At 38.2% G+C, this 19,709-nt stretch overlaps 1 protein-coding gene across 2 annotated transcripts in view; it reads right to left on the bottom strand.

Moving 5' to 3' along the window:
- The window catches only part of sfswap (splicing factor SWAP), a 30,149-nt gene extending 23,359 nt beyond the window's left edge, over positions 1 to 6,790 (bottom strand). For both annotated transcript variants that reach the window (XR_003671456.1, XM_028417776.1), the window contains exons 1-5: positions 6,436 to 6,790; positions 4,743 to 4,906; positions 3,741 to 3,872; positions 2,320 to 2,396; positions 133 to 358 (exon numbers count right to left, since the gene is read on the bottom strand). Coding sequence is in view for 1 of the 2 variants with exons in the window: in XM_028417776.1 (XP_028273577.1) it covers positions 133 to 358; positions 2,320 to 2,396; positions 3,741 to 3,872; positions 4,743 to 4,906; positions 6,436 to 6,632 (796 nt within the window). In the remaining variant the exon portion in view is untranslated. The remainder of the gene's footprint in view (positions 1 to 132; positions 359 to 2,319; positions 2,397 to 3,740; positions 3,873 to 4,742; positions 4,907 to 6,435) is intronic.
- Between the last annotated feature and the right edge of the window lie 12,919 nt (positions 6,791 to 19,709).

The following is a 19,709-nucleotide window of genomic DNA, read 5'->3' as shown; positions in this document are numbered from 1 at the left end:
CTGTGCCGTTTGCTTGAATATATGAATATATATATGGTTTAGCTCCAGTACACGACACTGATTTACTGTGCAAATTTAACATCCATGAGTGCACATCGGCTGTGGATTCAGTCATTCCTCTCTGTAACTTACCTTGCGCCTCCTCCTGCTTGCTGGCAGAAACAAGGTTATATCGACCTTCCTTCATGGCCCTCAGGATGTGTTTGTAATATGGGTTCAGGTAATGGTCAAAGCGAAGAAAGTCAAACTGGGAGTTACTGGCCTGCTTAGCTTTCAGCACTATCTCAAACTGAGCACCTTGCTGGCACACAAAGTTGGCTGTCCTCTCAATGATGTTATGGGTTTTGATGGTTGCCGGCTGCAAAAAGAAACAACAAATGAATGTTTTGTTGAACTTGTTTGAGGGCAACAAAAAAAAACATAATTAAATTGCATTAATTAAAAATTATGAAAATTTTCAAGCAATTTCAAAAATTATAATATTAGTAATATTACAACACAACGCTACAATGCACAGTATGAACAGCTTGTTCATGCCAAGGACACAAGCCATTTTGTCACTGAAATGTTTTCATGCCAAGCGCTCTTACGCTCATAGGCACGACATTAATTCTGAAAATACATATGGGGTGGAAATCAGTGGAACACGAAATGGTCCATTATTCATTCATTATTGTTCGCCTTGTGTGCTTTCAATGATTAATCATCATCATTACCTGGAGAGTAGTACAGAGAAGTACAGCAATCTCCAAAAGAACACATCTCCACATCTCATCAAGATGAAAGTCAGAAGAAATACTACCTTTCAAGACACTGGCCAAAAAAATGATGCCAGCACCAGCAGACCACGTTTATTTTACGTTTTAAGCAGCCAAGGACTTCATGACATACAAGGACCCTTTTTACTTTCATTTAAGAACTTAGCCATTACTGTAAAAAGGGTGTGATAATACTTATTTTATGTTTATGCGATACACACTAGAATCTATAACTCAGCAGGAGCGGTGCCTAAAGAATACCCAAAAAACATGCCAGAACCTTAAAAGCATAATGGACAATTTACACCTCTCTGTTACCAGATTTATGAACAGAAAAAATACTGTAACTTCCAAACAGATGTAGGAAGCGTACATCAGGTGGCTGTTTAAATATGGTTGCTAACCATTGTCTGTCCTGTGCTAAAAGAAGTGCAATTTCATCTTGGACTAATGAAAGCTAATTAGTTTAAAATCCAAGTGAGATTCTGGCTATGGACAACATAATATTCCTGCTTTTTCCTGATGCTGCCTGACATTTTCTGCAATAATTATTATAAAAAAATCCTATAAGCCTTAAAAATTAATGAGAAATGAAGATGGCGTGGATCTATGCAAATAGAATGCATCAGGACCAATCCAGGCATTTGGATATTAATAGGGTGGTACTGACTATAATAAAGCTGTCATATCAATAATTTAGGCTTGGGCTCGGAACCAGAGCATTTTCATCAAGAAGCTTCCATTTTCATATCCAGCCTTTAGATAACTGGTATATGACTGGACTCAGAAATACTCGATATAATGATTAGGATTCTGACAAGAATTTGGTCTGACAAAAACTGATGCCTACATTGTGAAGGGGAAAAACTATTCAGTAAAAGAAGGAATACAATTTTTCGAAGGGAAAAAACATCATGTACTATAGCTATGTATATATGCAAATACAAAGATGTTGTGGTTGTTTTATAGATTTGCACAGTCCATGGCAGCATTAAAGCTCGTCTTTGCTCTCATGCATAAGAAAGTGGCAGGTGTAGCAGTGAGGGATCTGATTCTGACACTAGACACAACAAAGCAACAGCAATTTCAATATTTGACTATATGCGTATGTATATATATATATATATGGGTTTTAGGGTTGCTCTTTTTTTTCAAAACAAAGAGGGTCTCAGCATTGGTGGGGTCTACAATCATAATAATTAACCAGAAATTTCCATCAATTTTGGTCGTTAACTGTTTTAGCAATGCCTTTGTTGTTGTCTGTGCATGCATCAACAAGCACGGGTTAACCATAAAAGCTAGTCAATACATTCAGATTTTATTATGCATTTATAATGTGTGACTCACACAACAAGTTTTTTTCTGTATGGGCAATTGCCCATAAATACCTGCCTATAATAAAATGTTCACACTAAACGTAAACAAAACTGTTGATGGCTATGCCATCACTGTTAATGAAAAGAAACAGGTGCATCTAAATACAGCATATATATGCATACTGTAAATACCAGCACAGCAGGGAACTGACATGACATAAGACAGAAAAACATCTGAAACTCACCAGTTCGACATCAGGAGGCATAGTAAGCCCCGGGGGGGCGACAAATGGTTCTTCGCTCTCCTCAGGCTCTGCTTCCTCTGTGTGTTTGAAGACACATAAGAACAAAAAGAATGAGATAAATTCCTGTTTATCATTTGTAACAAGAAACTAATACACCAGCCTTCGACAACACACAGGTCAGGAGGAACTTAATTTTTAATGTTGCACTGTAGGGAGTTTGCAGTAATAAAAGAGCCCTTTAATTTACTATGAAGCACCCAGTGGAAGCAACAAAAACTTTCTGCCATGTGCCTGGATTTAACTTTGGTTCATGGCTTGATGTGTATATTGTGCCAACAGTACAATTTGAAGGCCTAAAACCTATATGTGAATTTACTTTATCTTATGCATTCAACTTAGTGACCTTCTTTAATGTTTCTGAAAGATTTTCTAAGATAACTTCTTTAAATAATTTAACTATTATAAATATATTTGGATAATTCGATAACGTACTTCCATTTCTCAGGTCTAAAATCACCTTCATTCAAGGCTATAGTATGGGGCTAATAGTTTTGGGTTGGCTCTGAAGCTCCATGCACACAAAAAAATATGGCAGACAACATGTTTATACTCTAGTACAAGTAGGTTATTTAAATAAAAAGAACTAATAGACACTGCACATTGAGATCTAGTTCATTATCTTTAAAGAACATGAAATTGAACGAGGCAAAGTAACAATAGGACATTTTTGTCATGTTTTGACATGATAATTAACTGTAATGCTTAACCTCCTGTCATTTATAACTTTTACTTTGGAGCAAATAATAATGTATATCAGCCCACAACTCATGGTTATAAATGTGAATTGTTGAGAGAGTGCCTTGGCTTGTTTTGTTTTTTATAAATCTGCATTTGAAATCCGAAATAATTCAACTAGACCCAGATTAGTTAGGGAGACAAGTGAACGCTGTTGCCTTGCTCCCCAAAGGCAGATGGGAGCTGTATATATCAAACTGTGAAGCAGGACTCCGCGCTTCCTGCTATTTCTACATCAAATATTTAAAGTTGCTGAAGTGTATGTAAGTAAGTGTGTGTGTGTACTTGACATTTGTAAACCAGGCATTAGGAGTGAAGACTTATGTAGAAAGGTAAATTCAGAGGTCTGTTTGAGGATAAAGAAATCAGGTTGGAATTGGATTTAGTTAAGAGCAAGGGGTGTATTGAGCAATTCACTAAAAGACAGGTGTTAAGCTTGAAGTCCGGTATGGAGACAAAAAAGGAAGTCAACAGAGATGGTGATGTGTAATTAGCAATTTAAATGTCGCTCATCCTTCTACTCAGTGCAAGAAATCAGAAATGTTTTTCTAACATTATAATAATGTTGTATGCTCCCGAATTATTTGACACATTTAAGTGTCTGTTATCATCTGATCAGTTCCTACCAGGTTCTTTTTTGGCATCTTCTTCTTCTGTGGGCTGGGAGGGGTCATAGTAGTCGGCGCTGTATTTGAAGGCCACTGCATTGTAAGTGCCCTCATCAGCCAGAGCCTCACTCAGACGTTTGTACTCTTCCTCTGTGGAGGATAAAAACAGATTAAACAATTACTGTTGCTGACTTGTTTCATTTCCTATTTCGATTTGTCCTGGAAACATTTTTCTTTAATCGCTTGTAAAACAGCATATGAGGTGAAAACAAGAAGAGTGTCTCATTTCATCCCGACTGTCCTTTTAGTGGACAGATGGGTAATAACTTGAGTGAATGGGGTCAGGCCTCCAAATTCAAGGGCAAACTACCCTGGAGGATGAACCTTTTGCACTGTGTGAGTGCGTGCGACACTAACCATTAGCTGACTAATTTAGTGCTGTCGGTTTGGGCATAAGACACCATATTTCGCTTAAAACTCGGGCTTATTAATTGAATTACAGTCATTAGGTCTGTCTTTCAGAGGGGTGCTTTGTCATCAAAACAGCCGGTTTCATTAGAATGTAAAATGACTCCTCTTTGAGTCGAATAATGATTTCCATAGAAATGGCAACGCGGTGTCAAAGCTGGTCAATATTACAGGCAGAAAGCTGAAAATGCTTTAGAAGGGGATGCCGCTCTGCTTTGAGGATTTGTCCTGGAAAAATCAGACTTTGTTAAGAAGCTTTAAATGACGTATGCAGCAAGTATAAGAGCTGTTTGTACAGAGGTTAGCTGTTATACTCCGTGAACCAGTCTGATTTTAACAACTTTTATGTCCCTGCCTCATCCTGAATCTCTCACTCAGCTGCCTGTTATAATCAGTATTGCACATATTTACCTACTTTTGAACTCAAACACTACCTTATGTGCAAAAGAGGATATTTCTGCATGCCCCACATCTCAATATAGCTGACTATATATATACTCTAAATATTATACATTCATTCTTACTGAGTGTCAGAGCAAGCATTCGACCTACCTTGTCTAGCCTCCTCTTCCAGAAGGTCAGTGTGCAGAGCCAGGTACCTCTCCTCATCGCACAGTGCCTCAATCCTGGCCTCCTCCTCTGACAGCTGGTAGGACGTATTCCATGACCCACTGTCATACTCTGAAAGGTCATGTAAGTGACCACGCCCATCGTATCTGTTGAATGATAAAAGGGATTAGCGAAAAGGAAGTCGACAAAGCTTTACATACATAACATAGGCCTACTTACCAATACATTGGGACCTAAAACCCATGGTTTACAACAACAAAGCTGGCCTACTTCTGTAAGTCTGCCGTCAAGAGTTTATAAATGAAAGTACTAAAGTACTAAATACTGACAACACAACAATGGCCTAATTAAACTCCTTATTTTTATTTTTTTTATCTAACTTCAGCAAGTAAGCTTTCTGCTCCTATTTTATTCCTGGACAAGCCTTAAAAACCAACAACCCTACATCGAAAAGAAAAACAAAAACAACCAAAAGAAAAAGACAAAAAGACAACTCGCTTCTTACCTTACAGGGATTAATTCCCCCCTGTAACATTCATCATTACTTCTACATCTGCAAAGAAAGTTACATTCACACAAACCCGAGCACATAAATACCTATCCGTAAGAAACCCAAATGGACGACATTTTCCAGGGTTCGTCCCTCTACGCCTCTCTGTTGCAGTTTCTTCATGAAGACAAAGAAATGGGGTGCTGTGGTTGGCATTCGGGGTTTGGGAGGACCCCTTAGCCTACCTTGCTGTGGGAAAAACTGGGTTATGTGATAAAGACACACATACAAAGGCTGTACAAATGAAACATAAGATGGGTCACTGCAGACCAAGGTGATTCAATAGAGTCAGTATTAACCTTTCGGTGACTTATGTTGCTTTTGAAAAGGTTTGACAAACCAATTACTCTCGCTTAATGATACATTCTGAAAAAGCTTTTGTCGATACCCAAACCTAAGTTTCATACTGACCATGTGATGTTTCAAATCACCTTAACTGCAGTAACTTTAGTCTCATTTAGAATTTACTCTGGCCTTTTGGACATTTGTCACAGCAAGATCCCAGGTCACTTAGTAACTTGATGTTTTATGAAATCATTGTTTGAATAGGACAAGAAAGAATGAAGCATGTCCCATGTCATACTCATACAATAATTTAATTTTGATGGATACCTGGAGTTTCCAGAGGAAATTCTCCTAACATGCCAAGATGCAAAGCCAATTTCAAAGGTAACCTGAGTAGCATATGTCTCAAATACCAGATGAGGAGGTGCATCCAGCTCATGCTAATCCCCTCAATTACAATATCTGTATTATCTATCCTTAAACTTAAACTTTTGAAACTTCATTCGTATCAATATTGTTGTTTGGCCTATAGTAAGTTAAGCTAGCGTGCTTTATAAACTGGCTACTCTGTGTTGCTAGGTAAGCTATTGCTAATGTAAACAAGTACCGGAGGGCATTTGCATGTTAGCATGTTTCTGTAAAACTTAAGATACCATCTGTAGTCAGTTCAGGACGTCCAAAGACAAAATAACAGGCATGAAACAAAACACTGGTCGTCAGCTGCAGGTATTTCCAAACGTCTGCAAGACAAACTCCAAGTGGTCCCTTGAATTTGTAAACAGGCTAACGTACAGCATAGATTGTTAGCGTAATGTTTCAGTCTAAGTTTGTTCAACCGACCTATCAATCATGATGCTCTTGTCCCCCATCCATGGTATAAGATGTTTTCCTTGATCGTGGTAAAGAGCCCTTTCGTCGTCTCGGAAGAGTTTGCAGGCATAGCCAAAAACCAAGAGGTCGGCGTATTTATCACTGTCACTCACATCCTTCACAGGCTTGTTATTGTGGTCTTTCTTTGCAGCTCCTCGACGATACATCTCCAAGATACACGAGAATACAGATAAACCTACAACGCAGTACAGCAGTAGGAGTACTGCTATGGTTTTCTGGTGACTGAAAAGCTGACTGGGGTTCTAGATTTAACAATAATCCTTGACGTTTTCCCCCCAAAGTAACATTCTACATGCCGAGAGTCGCCATGTTGAAATGAGAGTAAATTTATCTGCGTTTCCGGTAAGCACTTACGACATTTCCGCTGCAGTATTAAAACTTACAGGAATGCAATATTTACGCTACTAATATTTTGTATTTCTACTGTCTAAATGCATTTTTCCATTTGAAGTGCAATTTATGTATATGCATGATGTTTTCTTTATATTTTTATTTTATGGTTATTTTCTTTACATGTGCCGAATGTGCGGCGGTAAATTAACCTAACTTACATTGTGCTGTAACAGCGGAACTGACCTGATCAATTGCACTGCTATTAATAGCAGATGTGTATGCTTTACCTGTAAAAGCATATTGCTTTGTAACGAATAGCATAAGACACAGAAGGCAATAAAATATTAAAAAAATATTGATATGTATTGTAACTTGCATTGATAAGCCAGTTTAGGTGCAATACAAGCTTAGGCTATAATGATTTTTGGGGCACAATGGACATTATGATGCTTTTTGTTCTGATTCATGGGGAGAAACTTTGTACCGATACCACCCAATAGTGATGTTTTGGAACAGCAGATCTGAGTGCGTTCAAAGAAATTGTTGCATAGACTTTATTGATTTTAAATAAATAAATAATAAATAAAATTAAATAAAATTTAAAAAAATGTAATAAAAATAATAAAGGGCTTTATAGCACTGGTAGGTTATTATTAGTAGTTTCATTATTGCAGATGTTTGGGTTTTTGATTGGAGATAATTAGTTTGATTGCCGTTGCCAGGCAATCAAACTATTGTTCTTCACCCTCTTTCTTCTTCTTCTTTTTAGTTTGATTGCTATTGCTAGGCAATCAAACTATTGTTCTTCACCCTCTTTCTTCTTCTTCTTATTCTGTTTTATTCTTCCGTACGTTTTTTGGCACAGCGTATCTTCAACATACATAGACCGATTTCAGCCATTCAACTGTCAAAATGTTCATCTCACAGAGGACATTCCGGGTCAACTTCTTCTTTTCAAAAAAATATATATTTTCAAATATTAAGCAATATCTGTGTCATTTTTAACATGGGAGTCTATGAGAGCCCTTCAACGAGGGTCATCTGCCAAATGTATCTCCTCCTACAAATTTCAAGCCACAGACTCCATTTTAGTCTAAAATGCATTTTCTTCAGGTTATATTTAGTTATATTTGCAGAGCGGTAAGGTCTTGCGGGTTTTGCATGTTTTCAAACATATGTTAATCAACAGTCCCAGATCACGCCGGCGTGATTGTATCACGTGACATTTTCAACACGTCGTAACAGAAAAACCCCTGCCATCTACAATGCTGTCCATCTTTTCCATCGATCTTTCCATCTTTGGAAAGTGCAGATTTCGAACGTTCACCCAGTTTTTAGTTTATGTTGATACACCCAGTAAAACCAGAGATACCATACGTTTTAGTTCGAGTATTTGTCAGAGCATAAAAGAGCGATCAGAGCGCTCGGCAGGTGTTGGCTTTCTCTCGCCGTACTCGTCAATTTTGGTCTTTTTACAAGTCGGTCAGATATAAATAGTAGATAAATAGTATTTTTTTCCATTCGGATTTAGTGATTTTTGTTTGTTTTGGGGCCCAATATGTTAATAGAGTAGGTTAAACCTAAAAATAATGATCAGATCTTATAGGTGAGGTTGTGCTGAAAAGGATACCAAACATGGGTATGGTAATATTTTCAATGTGGGATATTAAGACAAAACCAAAAGCATTCATAAACGGCCAGAATAGGCCCAGACTTCTGAAGGTTAAGCTAATAGGACTGGAATCAACCACAGGACAAGGTTTACTCTCCTAAATACAATATTACAGTGTTAGATCAGCATGCTCATAGCAGATTGTTTTGCAAACACTTATTAGGCTTAATTGATAATTCTTTATAAAAACAAATTTGCACCTTAAGCTAAATTGTCTGACCGTGAAGTGAACTTACAGACAAGGTGAACACTGACCTTAGCTTGTAGCTAAAGCTGAAAACATAAGAAGTGATTTCTAAAGACAGCAAAAGGATGAAGGTCGAAGTTTCATAAAACATAGTGAAGCTGTAAGACCAACAAATAGGTTGGAGCAATCCTTCTAGTCATTTCAGATTATTTGAAATGTAATATTTTCTACCACCTGATCACATTTTACTATATGTTATGTATGTGACGTGAAATCCTTGAAGCCGTGGAATAATAATGTGGGATGTATTTGACTTTGTGCATAAAGATACAACAACACGTTAATATATTATAACGAGGGTCTTTATGCATGCACACAAACAGGTCTATTCAATGACAAATTATTTATCACAGAGTAATTAGCTGTGAAGCTCAGTAAGTTTAATGAAGCACACAGCTAAACTGGTTGTAGAAGCACTAAGAAAACACACAGCACAGTGGCTTTGGAGCCAAGATTTTTTTTCTCTCCCTTCGACTTATTTACAACCTCTGGCTATGGTTTCTTCATATTTGTCCACAGGTTTTTTGAAACAAGTATAGGACTGAGAGGAAGAAAGGCATCAGACAATGCTTTGCTGTGCAGCAGTGGAGACTTTGTGTGTGCAGGATCTCGAGGGAATTGTCAGCGTAAAATAGTCGGAAATAGAAATACTTGTAAACATGTGCATCATACACAGAAGGCTGCAGGTTTTCCCCACATTACCCATAGTGATGTGTATATCTTTTGAGTGTTGTTGGTATGTGGGACACATTATGCTTCATTTGAACATTATAATCACCCATTATTAATTAATACGCACTGGGGAGCTGTATTTACCAAAGAACCAACTGATGTTAAGCCAGGCTCATTATAAACAGCAATGTAACCCTGAAATTAATACAAAGATTAAAATTTTTTTAGGTCATTTAAATAGTTCATGGCAGAGCAATAGGAACATTAGTTTGTACAATATCAGGACATTATATATACGATTATAATTAACACGCACAATGGATACAATGAATAATAATGATAGTAGAAATATGCAATGAGGCCACATTTAACTGGCTCAATCACAGACCTAAAATGCAAACCATGAGGCTGAGCTAAACTAAATGACATCAACCATCTGTTGTGCTGTCATGAGATGGAACAAACAAAAGAACATCCCAGCATCAAGGCAAAAAGTGCAGCACCTAGATGATAGCTGAAGGAAGGAGGGCTACAGCACCCTGACAACTGAAACGATTGATTTATTTTTAGCGCTGACCGCTAATTAAAACTTTCACTCTGTCCTAAATAAATGATGTATCTGCTTCTAATATGTATGGAATATGAAATAGAGCTTCATTTTGTACAGCCATAAAATCTGCATTCTACTTTTTATTATCAAAAGACCAAGGTCAAACCATTCTATTCGATATCGAATTCGAATTGCACGCAGATATCAATGTATATTGCTGCTATTAGTCCATAAATACTGTGAGTGAAGTTATTAGATGTTTTTCAGAAGCCAAGTGCATTTGTGAGCTTAACTCAGAATGTTATGTTGTTTACCAAAAGGCAAGCCTGCCTGCAAAGTACTGCTCAGTATGACACATAATATGAACACTAAAACTTCCTCCACACAAAATAAAACTGACTAAATGTGTGGAGATTTCTGCTGATTTCCTGTCGTTAAGCCCCGTGGCACCATTCAAAACAAGGTATTATTGCAAGATGGTAAGATTGCGCTAGTCCTCTCAGAAATGCAATAACAAGACTCTGCCGAGAGTCCATGCTGAGAAATGGGATTAAAAAACACTTTCGAATTTCTCTTAACAGGAGTTCTCAAGCGATGGAGGCAAAAGATTACAGCTTTTCCCATTTTTACCCAGCCATTTTTTTTTACACCATTTGTCAAACAAACATGAGGTCAGACACAACAATTTCTTATGAAAAACCTGCTGGCTCACAACAACTGAGGACTTTGTGCATCGAGTACATTCAAGTTGTCAATTTTGAGATTTAATCGTTAATACTGCTGAAAATATGCCGAAACAATGTTTTGACCTAATAGAGTAGATGCTTCCATAATCAGCTGTCAGAATTCACGCATTAGTATGCAGCAACAACACCAAGAAACTTTGAATGTCTATTCTTTCATCTCACCGGATAGCTCTCTGAGAGGATTAAACTGTCATATTAGATAGATTTGCCTCTGTGGAGAATAATATAAATCTTCCAGTTTCCTCACTGTGAGATAACACCCTGCATCGAGCAATAGCATGAATGAAAAATGTAAATCTCTCTCCACATTTAGACACTTTGTGTTTTTTTTTCTTGTTATGCTTGGCACATGTCAAAATTCACTAGGGCGACAAGAAAGAAAAAGCAACAGCCTCGCATAATAAAGCTTGTATTGAATATATTGTTACAACAACATTCATCAGAGACCACAATGAATAAATTCCCATGACAGCGTGGATGCTTTTACTGATACAATGAGCATAGCAAGCTGCTGAAAGTGAGTCAGCTAGTCTGTTAAAGGGCCAGTTCGTAAGAGTGATAGTTTAATAAAAGGGGAAAAAACATTTATTGTCCTTCTAAACTGGTTTATTTACACTTTCAGTAAACATACCAGTGTGCTGTAACCAGGTAAACATAACATGAGATCAATATTTCAGTTGCTCAAAACAGATCATATGAGTTTATGTCTTCAACTGCATTTTTGTGTGTTTGTTGGGCAGGTATTTGCCCTGATGGTAGCTGGAAATGACTGGTTTTCCTTGTAAAATGTGCTCAATGTATGTTATTAATTAGTGTTTTTTTAACTGTCTAACCTTAACCAGTTCTTTTTTCAATACCAAATCCAGCCGTGGTTAAAAACAAAGGTTATTCAGGGGCGAAAATACACTGAAGAACAAGGGAAAACAGAACCACTGGCGGTGTTCAGGGTCTCAGACCTCAGACCTCAGACTCCAGAGTGCTTTGGATAGTTTAAAGGCCCCCGTCTACCTTCATGGTTGGACTTTTGTGGTTTTATTAATCCCATTTTTGTTATGTTATGGGGGGAGTTTGGACCCAAATGCAGACACTGAGGCTGAGGTGAACTAAAAGAGAGCTTTTAATGAAGCCAAAACGAGTCAAAAACATAAAATCCCAGAACACAAAGTACAAATCAAAGGAGTAAAAAACAACTAACTAAATCACCAAGAACAAACAGTAAAAAACAAACCAAACCTAAAGGAGATCCAAAAGGGAGGAAGGGAACACACACAGGAACATGGCATGGATACACGGACGGACTAACAAGAACAAAGGGGAGCACAGGACTTAAATACAGAAGGGTAACAAGACACAGGTGAGACACATCAGGGTGGGGTTAGCAATCCTAAAGCCAGGAAACACAAGGAAGTAAAACACACAGGAACACAAGGGGAAACATGGACTTTCAAAATAAAACAGGAAACACAAGACACTTCTGCAAACACACAAATCACAGACTCAGGGCAGGAATGAAAACTAAACAGAAAACAAATCAAGAAACACAGAATCCTAACAATTTTAAGATTACGGCAGCCATAATTTTGGGAATATGTCCATATGTTTCATTAGCAGAAACATAACCATCCACCACATTTGACGTATGTGGCATTTTCTTTTTGAAGAAACTACTCTTTGACTCTCCTTATCACCTACTTTCATGCAGTGCTACAACCAGATGAGACCAGACCACTCTTTGCATCAAGATCTGTGCAATCAATCCAGGTGATCGTCTCCATGAGTGACAGTTCGGACGTCAAGGACAAATATCTCGCCACTGCAGCTGTCACCATTATTTAGAAGCAAGAAGAGTCAGGTTGGATTGTACTACAGAGGCAAGTGGATTTATTGGGATTAGTCAGGAGCTTAATGGGACCCCTGGGCTCTTATCATTATTTCACACAGAGCCCGCCCTTCCAGGTGGGGTTAAACTAAGTATGAAATTAATTTATGGATATTTATAGGCCGCTCAAAGGAGGCCCTGCTAATCAGATTTTTTGTGAGAATGATGCTGATGATATATTTTAGTTTAAGGCTGTTTGCCTGCTTTGTTCACACTCTCTGAGCGATTAATGCTGTGATTAAACACCACCTAAGACAGATTTGAGCTTTTATTAGGCACCAAGGTCTGTCAATGAGGTACTTATGATCTTTTTTTTCACATGATTAAGGATGTACACACACACACGCACAACACACACAGAGTGTGTGCAAATGTGCAGACAAACATAAGAAGAGGAGCTGTGGTAGGGTAACCACGTAAGAAATGTTATTTGAGGTCTGTGGATTTATATTTTGGAGCATTTTTCCTCTTCTATTTGTGGAAACTCTGACGAAAGTTTTATTCAGGCACTGATCAAAATGTATTGCTATTCAAAATGAACATTTTAACAATCATTGGAAGCTTTCTTTCAGTAAATTGACCTTCTCCTGTGGCCTTTTCCCATGAAGAACTGAAATGCTGTGTGACAGCAGCTCTTTGCAGGATTAAATTAGTGTGGAGAAAAGTGCATTTTATCCTGACCACTGTCTCTGAATATATAGATGCTTTCATGAAGCCCAGACTTGGCATTTCAGACTTGCGGAGCTGCACGCCCGAGATATTTAATCACAGGAAGAACGCGCGACCACAGAGGAGACCCTCAGACACCTCAGCTGCCACAATCACAGAGAACAGAGCAGGCACGGAGAAAAGCTGAGCTGTAGGAAGGAAGTAAAGAATATGCTGGCATTATATATTGTTCGATTGGCCGGTCTTTGGATGGGCTGCCATGAAATTTCCTCAACACCCCTTTGAGGATGGAGCTAACTGACTTTGGACCCCCTGATGTTTCCACTCTCTACATGAGGTTGGCTTTTAGTAAAATGTACTGACAGATACAGATGGAGATTAAATGTAGCACAGATCTTCTAACAATGAATTCTAATGTCTTCATGAACTAAGCTTTTTCTGCAGCACCCCATGTGGCCTTAACTGCTTTTTTTAAATTATACACATCTCTGAGATTTGGCACTTCTTTATATTATGTCCTTGTTAGCATGTCTGCGGTGTCACTGTGAACACAATATGAGGTATAATTGGGCTTTATTGTACAGCAACACATTTTTAATCTGACACTAAATAGGGATGGAGTGTCTATCAAATGATAAAGACAGCAAAAAAAGGTAGAGTGGAGCACAGAAGTCATCACTTAACAAATAAAATAATATGCTGCAAACAAATGGCAGAAAGATACTGCATCAATACTTTTTTAGATGTCCAGCTCTGGAGGGAAATTCTGAAGCAAATGACAAATAGGTCAGTTCAGTGGCACTGACTTGGATGTGGTCAGTGCACGGCAAAGAGCTCATTCTTCATATTGGCCTGGTTGGAGTCTAATGGCAGGCTGACAGTCTTTGACAGAGAGTGCACCGCAGGGCAGAGAAATAGCATATTTCAAATACGCCACTATAATTTCGTTTTCACTCAGTTTACGTCTTAATTAACATATGTAAGTGGCTCAACATTGCCGCATGCTGACTTGTTCAGCTGCTCCTCGCTGTGGGGGCTGCCAGTGTGTGGCAACACCACTGCTAATTGGTGCCTGAGCATTTTAACATAAAGTCCTTATATAAGTATTATAGTGGATGAAGTCAGGCGTGTTGAGGTAAGCACTTTATTGCAACCTTAAACTTTTATGTAATGTGGCAAGTATAGGCGCGATATCATTGGTCAATGTTAGAATGACCTGATTAAACACCAGATCAATCAAAAGTGAAACAACTGATGCACATGACAGACCTGTGATTGGATAAGAGATAAAAAAAAGTACTGCTGTTGTATCTGATCTAGGATCTATGTGTGCCTGGTGGTTACAGAGTAGTAGTGAATACAGGCAACAAACTAATCCAGCTCTGTATATGCATTATCACACTGGGGACATTTTGATTGGTTGATAATTATTTTGACCCAGCCAACATAGACCTGCTTAAAGATGCAGAGGAACAGAGACTAAAAGTGTGCATGGAGCACAGTTAATACAAAGTTGCACCTCACCAAACAAGCACCAGTACATGTTTTTTTCCAGTTCTCCATTAATACCAGAGACTTGTTAATGGACTGAAGAGGTGTACAGCCACATAAGCAGGCAGTAATTGGCCTCAATAAAAGGAACACAACACTTCCTCTGCAGACACACAAAGACCAGAGGAAGCAGCATCCTCCACAAACAACTCCGGATATCTACCTGTTGAAAGTGTCATGAAAAATGATTTATTGTCTTGCACCCACACTCTATTACACTGTTTGTATAAGGCAGTCAGCATATGGTGCTGCTGCACAGCTGCTCCTTTAGGGAATATTTACTGAAGAATTAATTCACCACTTCGGTTTAGCTCCCTGTGACAGGCCTGAGAGCTTGTTTTGTCCCCATGTGTAAAAGATTCTAAAAGGCAACTATTGAATAGCTCCATTGTATTTTTTTGGCAAATTGATCACATGTGAAATGTAATAAGGTCCCTGTTCAGAGCCATTCAATTGGAGGGCAATTGCACAGCGTCTGCATTTCCCAGTTTTCCTTTTATGGATCAAATTAATCTGCTGTTTTGTCTGGAAAATGTATCACACAATGTGTCTCTTCAGCATATTCAGCAAACACACATTGTTCGTGCCTGCAAGTGCTCTATTGCTCCCAATGTAGATTTTCAACATCATATTTAGTGATACTGACAGAATCCTGTTCTTAAAGCTGCAGTGCAGGATTTTTGTCTCCTCCGGTGTAATTACACACATGCTGTCAATAGTGCTATATGACATAATGTGAGGTGAGTCACACATGTTACAATATTGTACACACATACACGTGACATCTTGACCACTTATATTAACTAAAGCCATGGGTGTGGATTATCCACATGCCGAAGTTGGTGTTGAAGTTTTGTGTTAGGATTGAAGTTCAGGTAGGACCCAAGCGCAGACCAAAACCAAGGTATCCAATGACAGGTGAGCGTTATTGCAAGTAAAGCCACAGAAAAACTATAGTAAATCCAAAAATAACCAAATACAAACAAAAGAGTCCAAGTGAAACAGAAACAAATCTAACCAAGGGACAGGTAATCCACAGGGAGACCAGGGAACTGGAACAACAGCATGGACCGCATGGACTCAAATACACATGGGGTAACAAGACACAGGTGAACACAATCACGACGGGGCATGTAATCACAAATGAAGGGGAAAACAAGAAAAGGTAAAACACAAGGGAATATGCAAGGACAACAAGACTTTCAAAATAAAACAGGAAACAACCAAAACATGGCAAAGTAAACCAGGAAAAAACACAACTACAACAAAACAACCAAGAAAACCAAGGATCTAGTAACAAATAAATGAGAACAAAGCCAAATGAATGCAGGATCATAATATTTTGGAGTTATCTCAGAAGTATGACACTTAACAAAATAATGATACATGATGATGATGATGTGGCTTTTTGTCAGTGCAGAGCTTGACAAAAACTTGCAGAAAAGTGCTCCTGAACAGGTTGGTATTTGAAAAAATATTTGAAGTAAAGTAAGTAGTTTCGTTTGGCCCTGGTCAGCAGAGATCCGACAGGTACAGATGTTGCATATGTGAGAGGGATTAAACCTCCAGCTCCAATCATCTTCTCATTTTCTTCTCTTTTTTCCTTTCTCAGGTGTGTTTGGGAAATGATCACTTGTGTGGATTGGTGCAGGGTACTGTATGAGACAGTATATATACATATAATGAAGATGAGAGCGCAAAGAGAGATGAGGAGAAAATGATGGTATTTGAGGGATCCTACTTCCAGGGTCCCCAGGCTCTGTCTGGACCCAGAAGCAATGGAGACAGCATCTGCTCTGGGCTGCAGGAAATGCAGGAAGCAGCTAGAAGTTTCTGCATCATGTACTTTCTACAATACAATTTGAATGCATACCGTTTCCGGTATTTTAGAGTAAAATATTATTATTATTTCACTTTTTTGTTTCAGTTGATGTGTGCACAAGTAATGAGGTAGCAAACTGTGGAAATACTGTAACCATAACAGTCAGTCAGCAGATCCTGAGCATAGCTGAATTCATCACATGGAATAAAGTAAATTCTGCATTTTCATTTGTCAACATGGCAGAGAGAAAACAAGACTGGCAGCCATGATTAAGCGCACTGTATGTGACACCTAATAAGTCTGAGATCTGACAGATGAGGGAGGGCAGAGAGAGAAAAATCTTTCAAGCCTTTTCTTTTTGCTCTAGTCAGGTTGTTTTGGAACCTGTTTGATGATGACATACACTGTGTATAGATATTGCATCTTGTCCTGCTCTCTGTGTTATATTTTCATTATCTACACTGGAGGGTAGTTATCCACAGAGGCTTATTTAGTCAATTTGTTCCCAGTTGTTGTCCACAAGTCTCACACACCTTATTATGGCAATGGAGAGCAGAATTTTAACTTGTTCTGAAAGAGTAATTAGGTCTCCTAATTACACCAATCCTGCCATATATTATGTAAATTTGAATTACCACTACCTGTTCTTTTATTTGTTTGGTGAAGAAGAAAAAAAAACACAACAAACACACTTTATGGTGTATTTCCCTTCTTAACGAGAGTAGGAGCGCTCATTACATTCTAACAGCTGTTGCTATCATGACACATTTATGAAGACGAGAAGAGAAGCAAACATGATTGTTTGCTAAGATTAGAAGTGCTAGAGATTTACCTTGCAAACATTACAAATATGTAATGACACTTAAGACACCTAAGATTAAGATTAAATTAAAAATATGGGTTTAAAAACTGTTTCACCACCCAGATCATGTAAGGAGATTACCGGCAAATGCCATGTAAACTTTGCATTGTTGTACTTCATTGTTGAGATAACTGTGTCACTCTCATCATGACTCTCTTCAAATCGCAGCATGAACAGTGTTCCTAAAATGCAGATGAGATGTACACATGTGTTTGTGTGCACATTTCTTTGTGAGTTTGAGGGCATGCTGTCATGCTATGGTTTCATGCTGAGTGTTTCTGATCCTGTTTCCCCGGCAACAGCCTCACTGAAGTTTTTGACATTTAAATCCAGCGATGGCTAATTTCAGGGATGATGTGTGTGTGTGTATGTGTGTGCATGCGTTTCATTTGTGCAGCATCAACACACACTGTCTGTTCTATCATCAGACAAATTAGATCACTTTTTTAATGATGACCCTGTTATAGTATCACACTGAAGAAGGTTAATGTAAGATTCATCTTTGCTAATGTGATTAATTAGTGTCATGTCTAACATAGGATTCTTATTATGATTACACAAAATTATTAAGATTATATTTTAGATTTGAAAACAGCCAAATCCCTGCTCAAAATAAGTTAGGGCTTCAGCATGAGGCTAAACTTTGGAAACCTTCATTTCAATTCATCTAATAAAGGGACCTTTTTAAAGTTTATCAAATGATGATGGTTTGTTCAGTTAACGCCCATGGATGCTTAATAATAAACCTGAAACACTGATGTCACTTCAGATACTTTTCTTCAATAGAAAAAAATATTGAAGTTCCCAAATGCTGCCCTGGATTCACTTGAAGGTTCTTCATGCATCACCACAGCCATTGGTTATCGTTCTCACGTCCCGGGTCTCAGAATGAGTAGAAGATTGGCTCAAGCTACAATAAAATCGATGGTTGTCAACCCACGAAATGCTCCATCTATGAGCAACAGGACAGAGCAGGTTGTGTTGTTTCCACAACACACACAAACACTTGAATCTCCTGGAGCCCTGCTGATGGAGAGGCGCTGTGCCAACTTAACTTACTAATCAACAGGACATCAAATACCACACCTGTCAAAACTGTCAGAAAGAACTGTCTATCAAAGCTGTCCACTCTTCCAAAACATCTATTTAATGAGCTTCTGTAAGACATAGAAGCAGCAAAGCAGGCTGTAAAATGTCCACACTGCTGAATTCAAATATGTAGGTGTATGTAAAAAAAATCTATGAGAATATGTGGTTTTGACAATAGTTGTGGCTATTCAGCTATCAAAATATGCATAAGCCTGATCCACACTGAAGTGTATGGGAAAAATCCAGCTTAAAATTGAACAGCAGCTGAGAGCAGATATTGATTTTGTACGCAATCACCTGTAACAGAAGGCCCAGAGGAACATGTGTGCAGCATGGCTTATCCTTGTGTATATCAGTTCTGACTATTAGGCTGTGTTGTTTTGTAGTTTCCAGCTGTTCTGTTCTTTCCCGCAAGCCCCATATACTGCTTGTCGCTGCCAAACATGTCTTACATATCCAGTACAGTACAAGAACAATGTAAATTTTCTGCTGGCATAATCAAACATTTATAAATAAAAACCTGAGATGGGTGGAAAACTGGGCCAGACTGGCTAAGAAAATGAGCTGGCTGTGAATAGTGTGTTTATTATGATTGACTGTAGGGGGTCGGGTATGAATTGAAGACACAGAAATTATAATGAAACCTCTTCACTAAATGTAAAAAAAGAAAAGAAAAGAAAAAGAAAGAAAAGAATGTAAGAAATTGATATTTTTCATCTGTGGTTGCCAGGAGACACTGAGACAACAAGGAATAAAAGAAATCAAAGATAAGTGGTGTACTCAGTGTAAGATATACAAAAAGGGAATCCGTTTCAAAGTCTAAATCAAAGTCATGTGATGCAATTTCAAAAGAGATGATTAATTTAATCTGTTTCAATCTTTCAGGGTCCCTTCTTGTAACTTATATAAGCCAGCAGCTCATCTAAAGAGCTGTGATTTCCATGGCATTTCTCAAGAGCCACCGTCTTGCTCTGTTTCACAGGAAAAACCCCTTCATTAGGAAACGGATGCACCCACCCGTACTTTTTTTTTTCAAATGGATGCTCACAGACGCATTTCTAAATATTCATGTCACATTCAGCCTTATATAAACCAACACTGCACACGCTGAGCTCTAAACCCCTTATCCCC

The sequence above is a fragment of the Parambassis ranga genome, chromosome 12 (genome assembly GCF_900634625.1).
Source record: "Parambassis ranga chromosome 12, fParRan2.1, whole genome shotgun sequence".
NCBI classification, from domain to species: Eukaryota; Metazoa; Chordata; class Actinopteri; family Ambassidae; genus Parambassis; species Parambassis ranga.
Note: the sequence above shows the minus strand (reverse complement) of the source record. Positions and strands in the feature narration are given on the sequence as shown.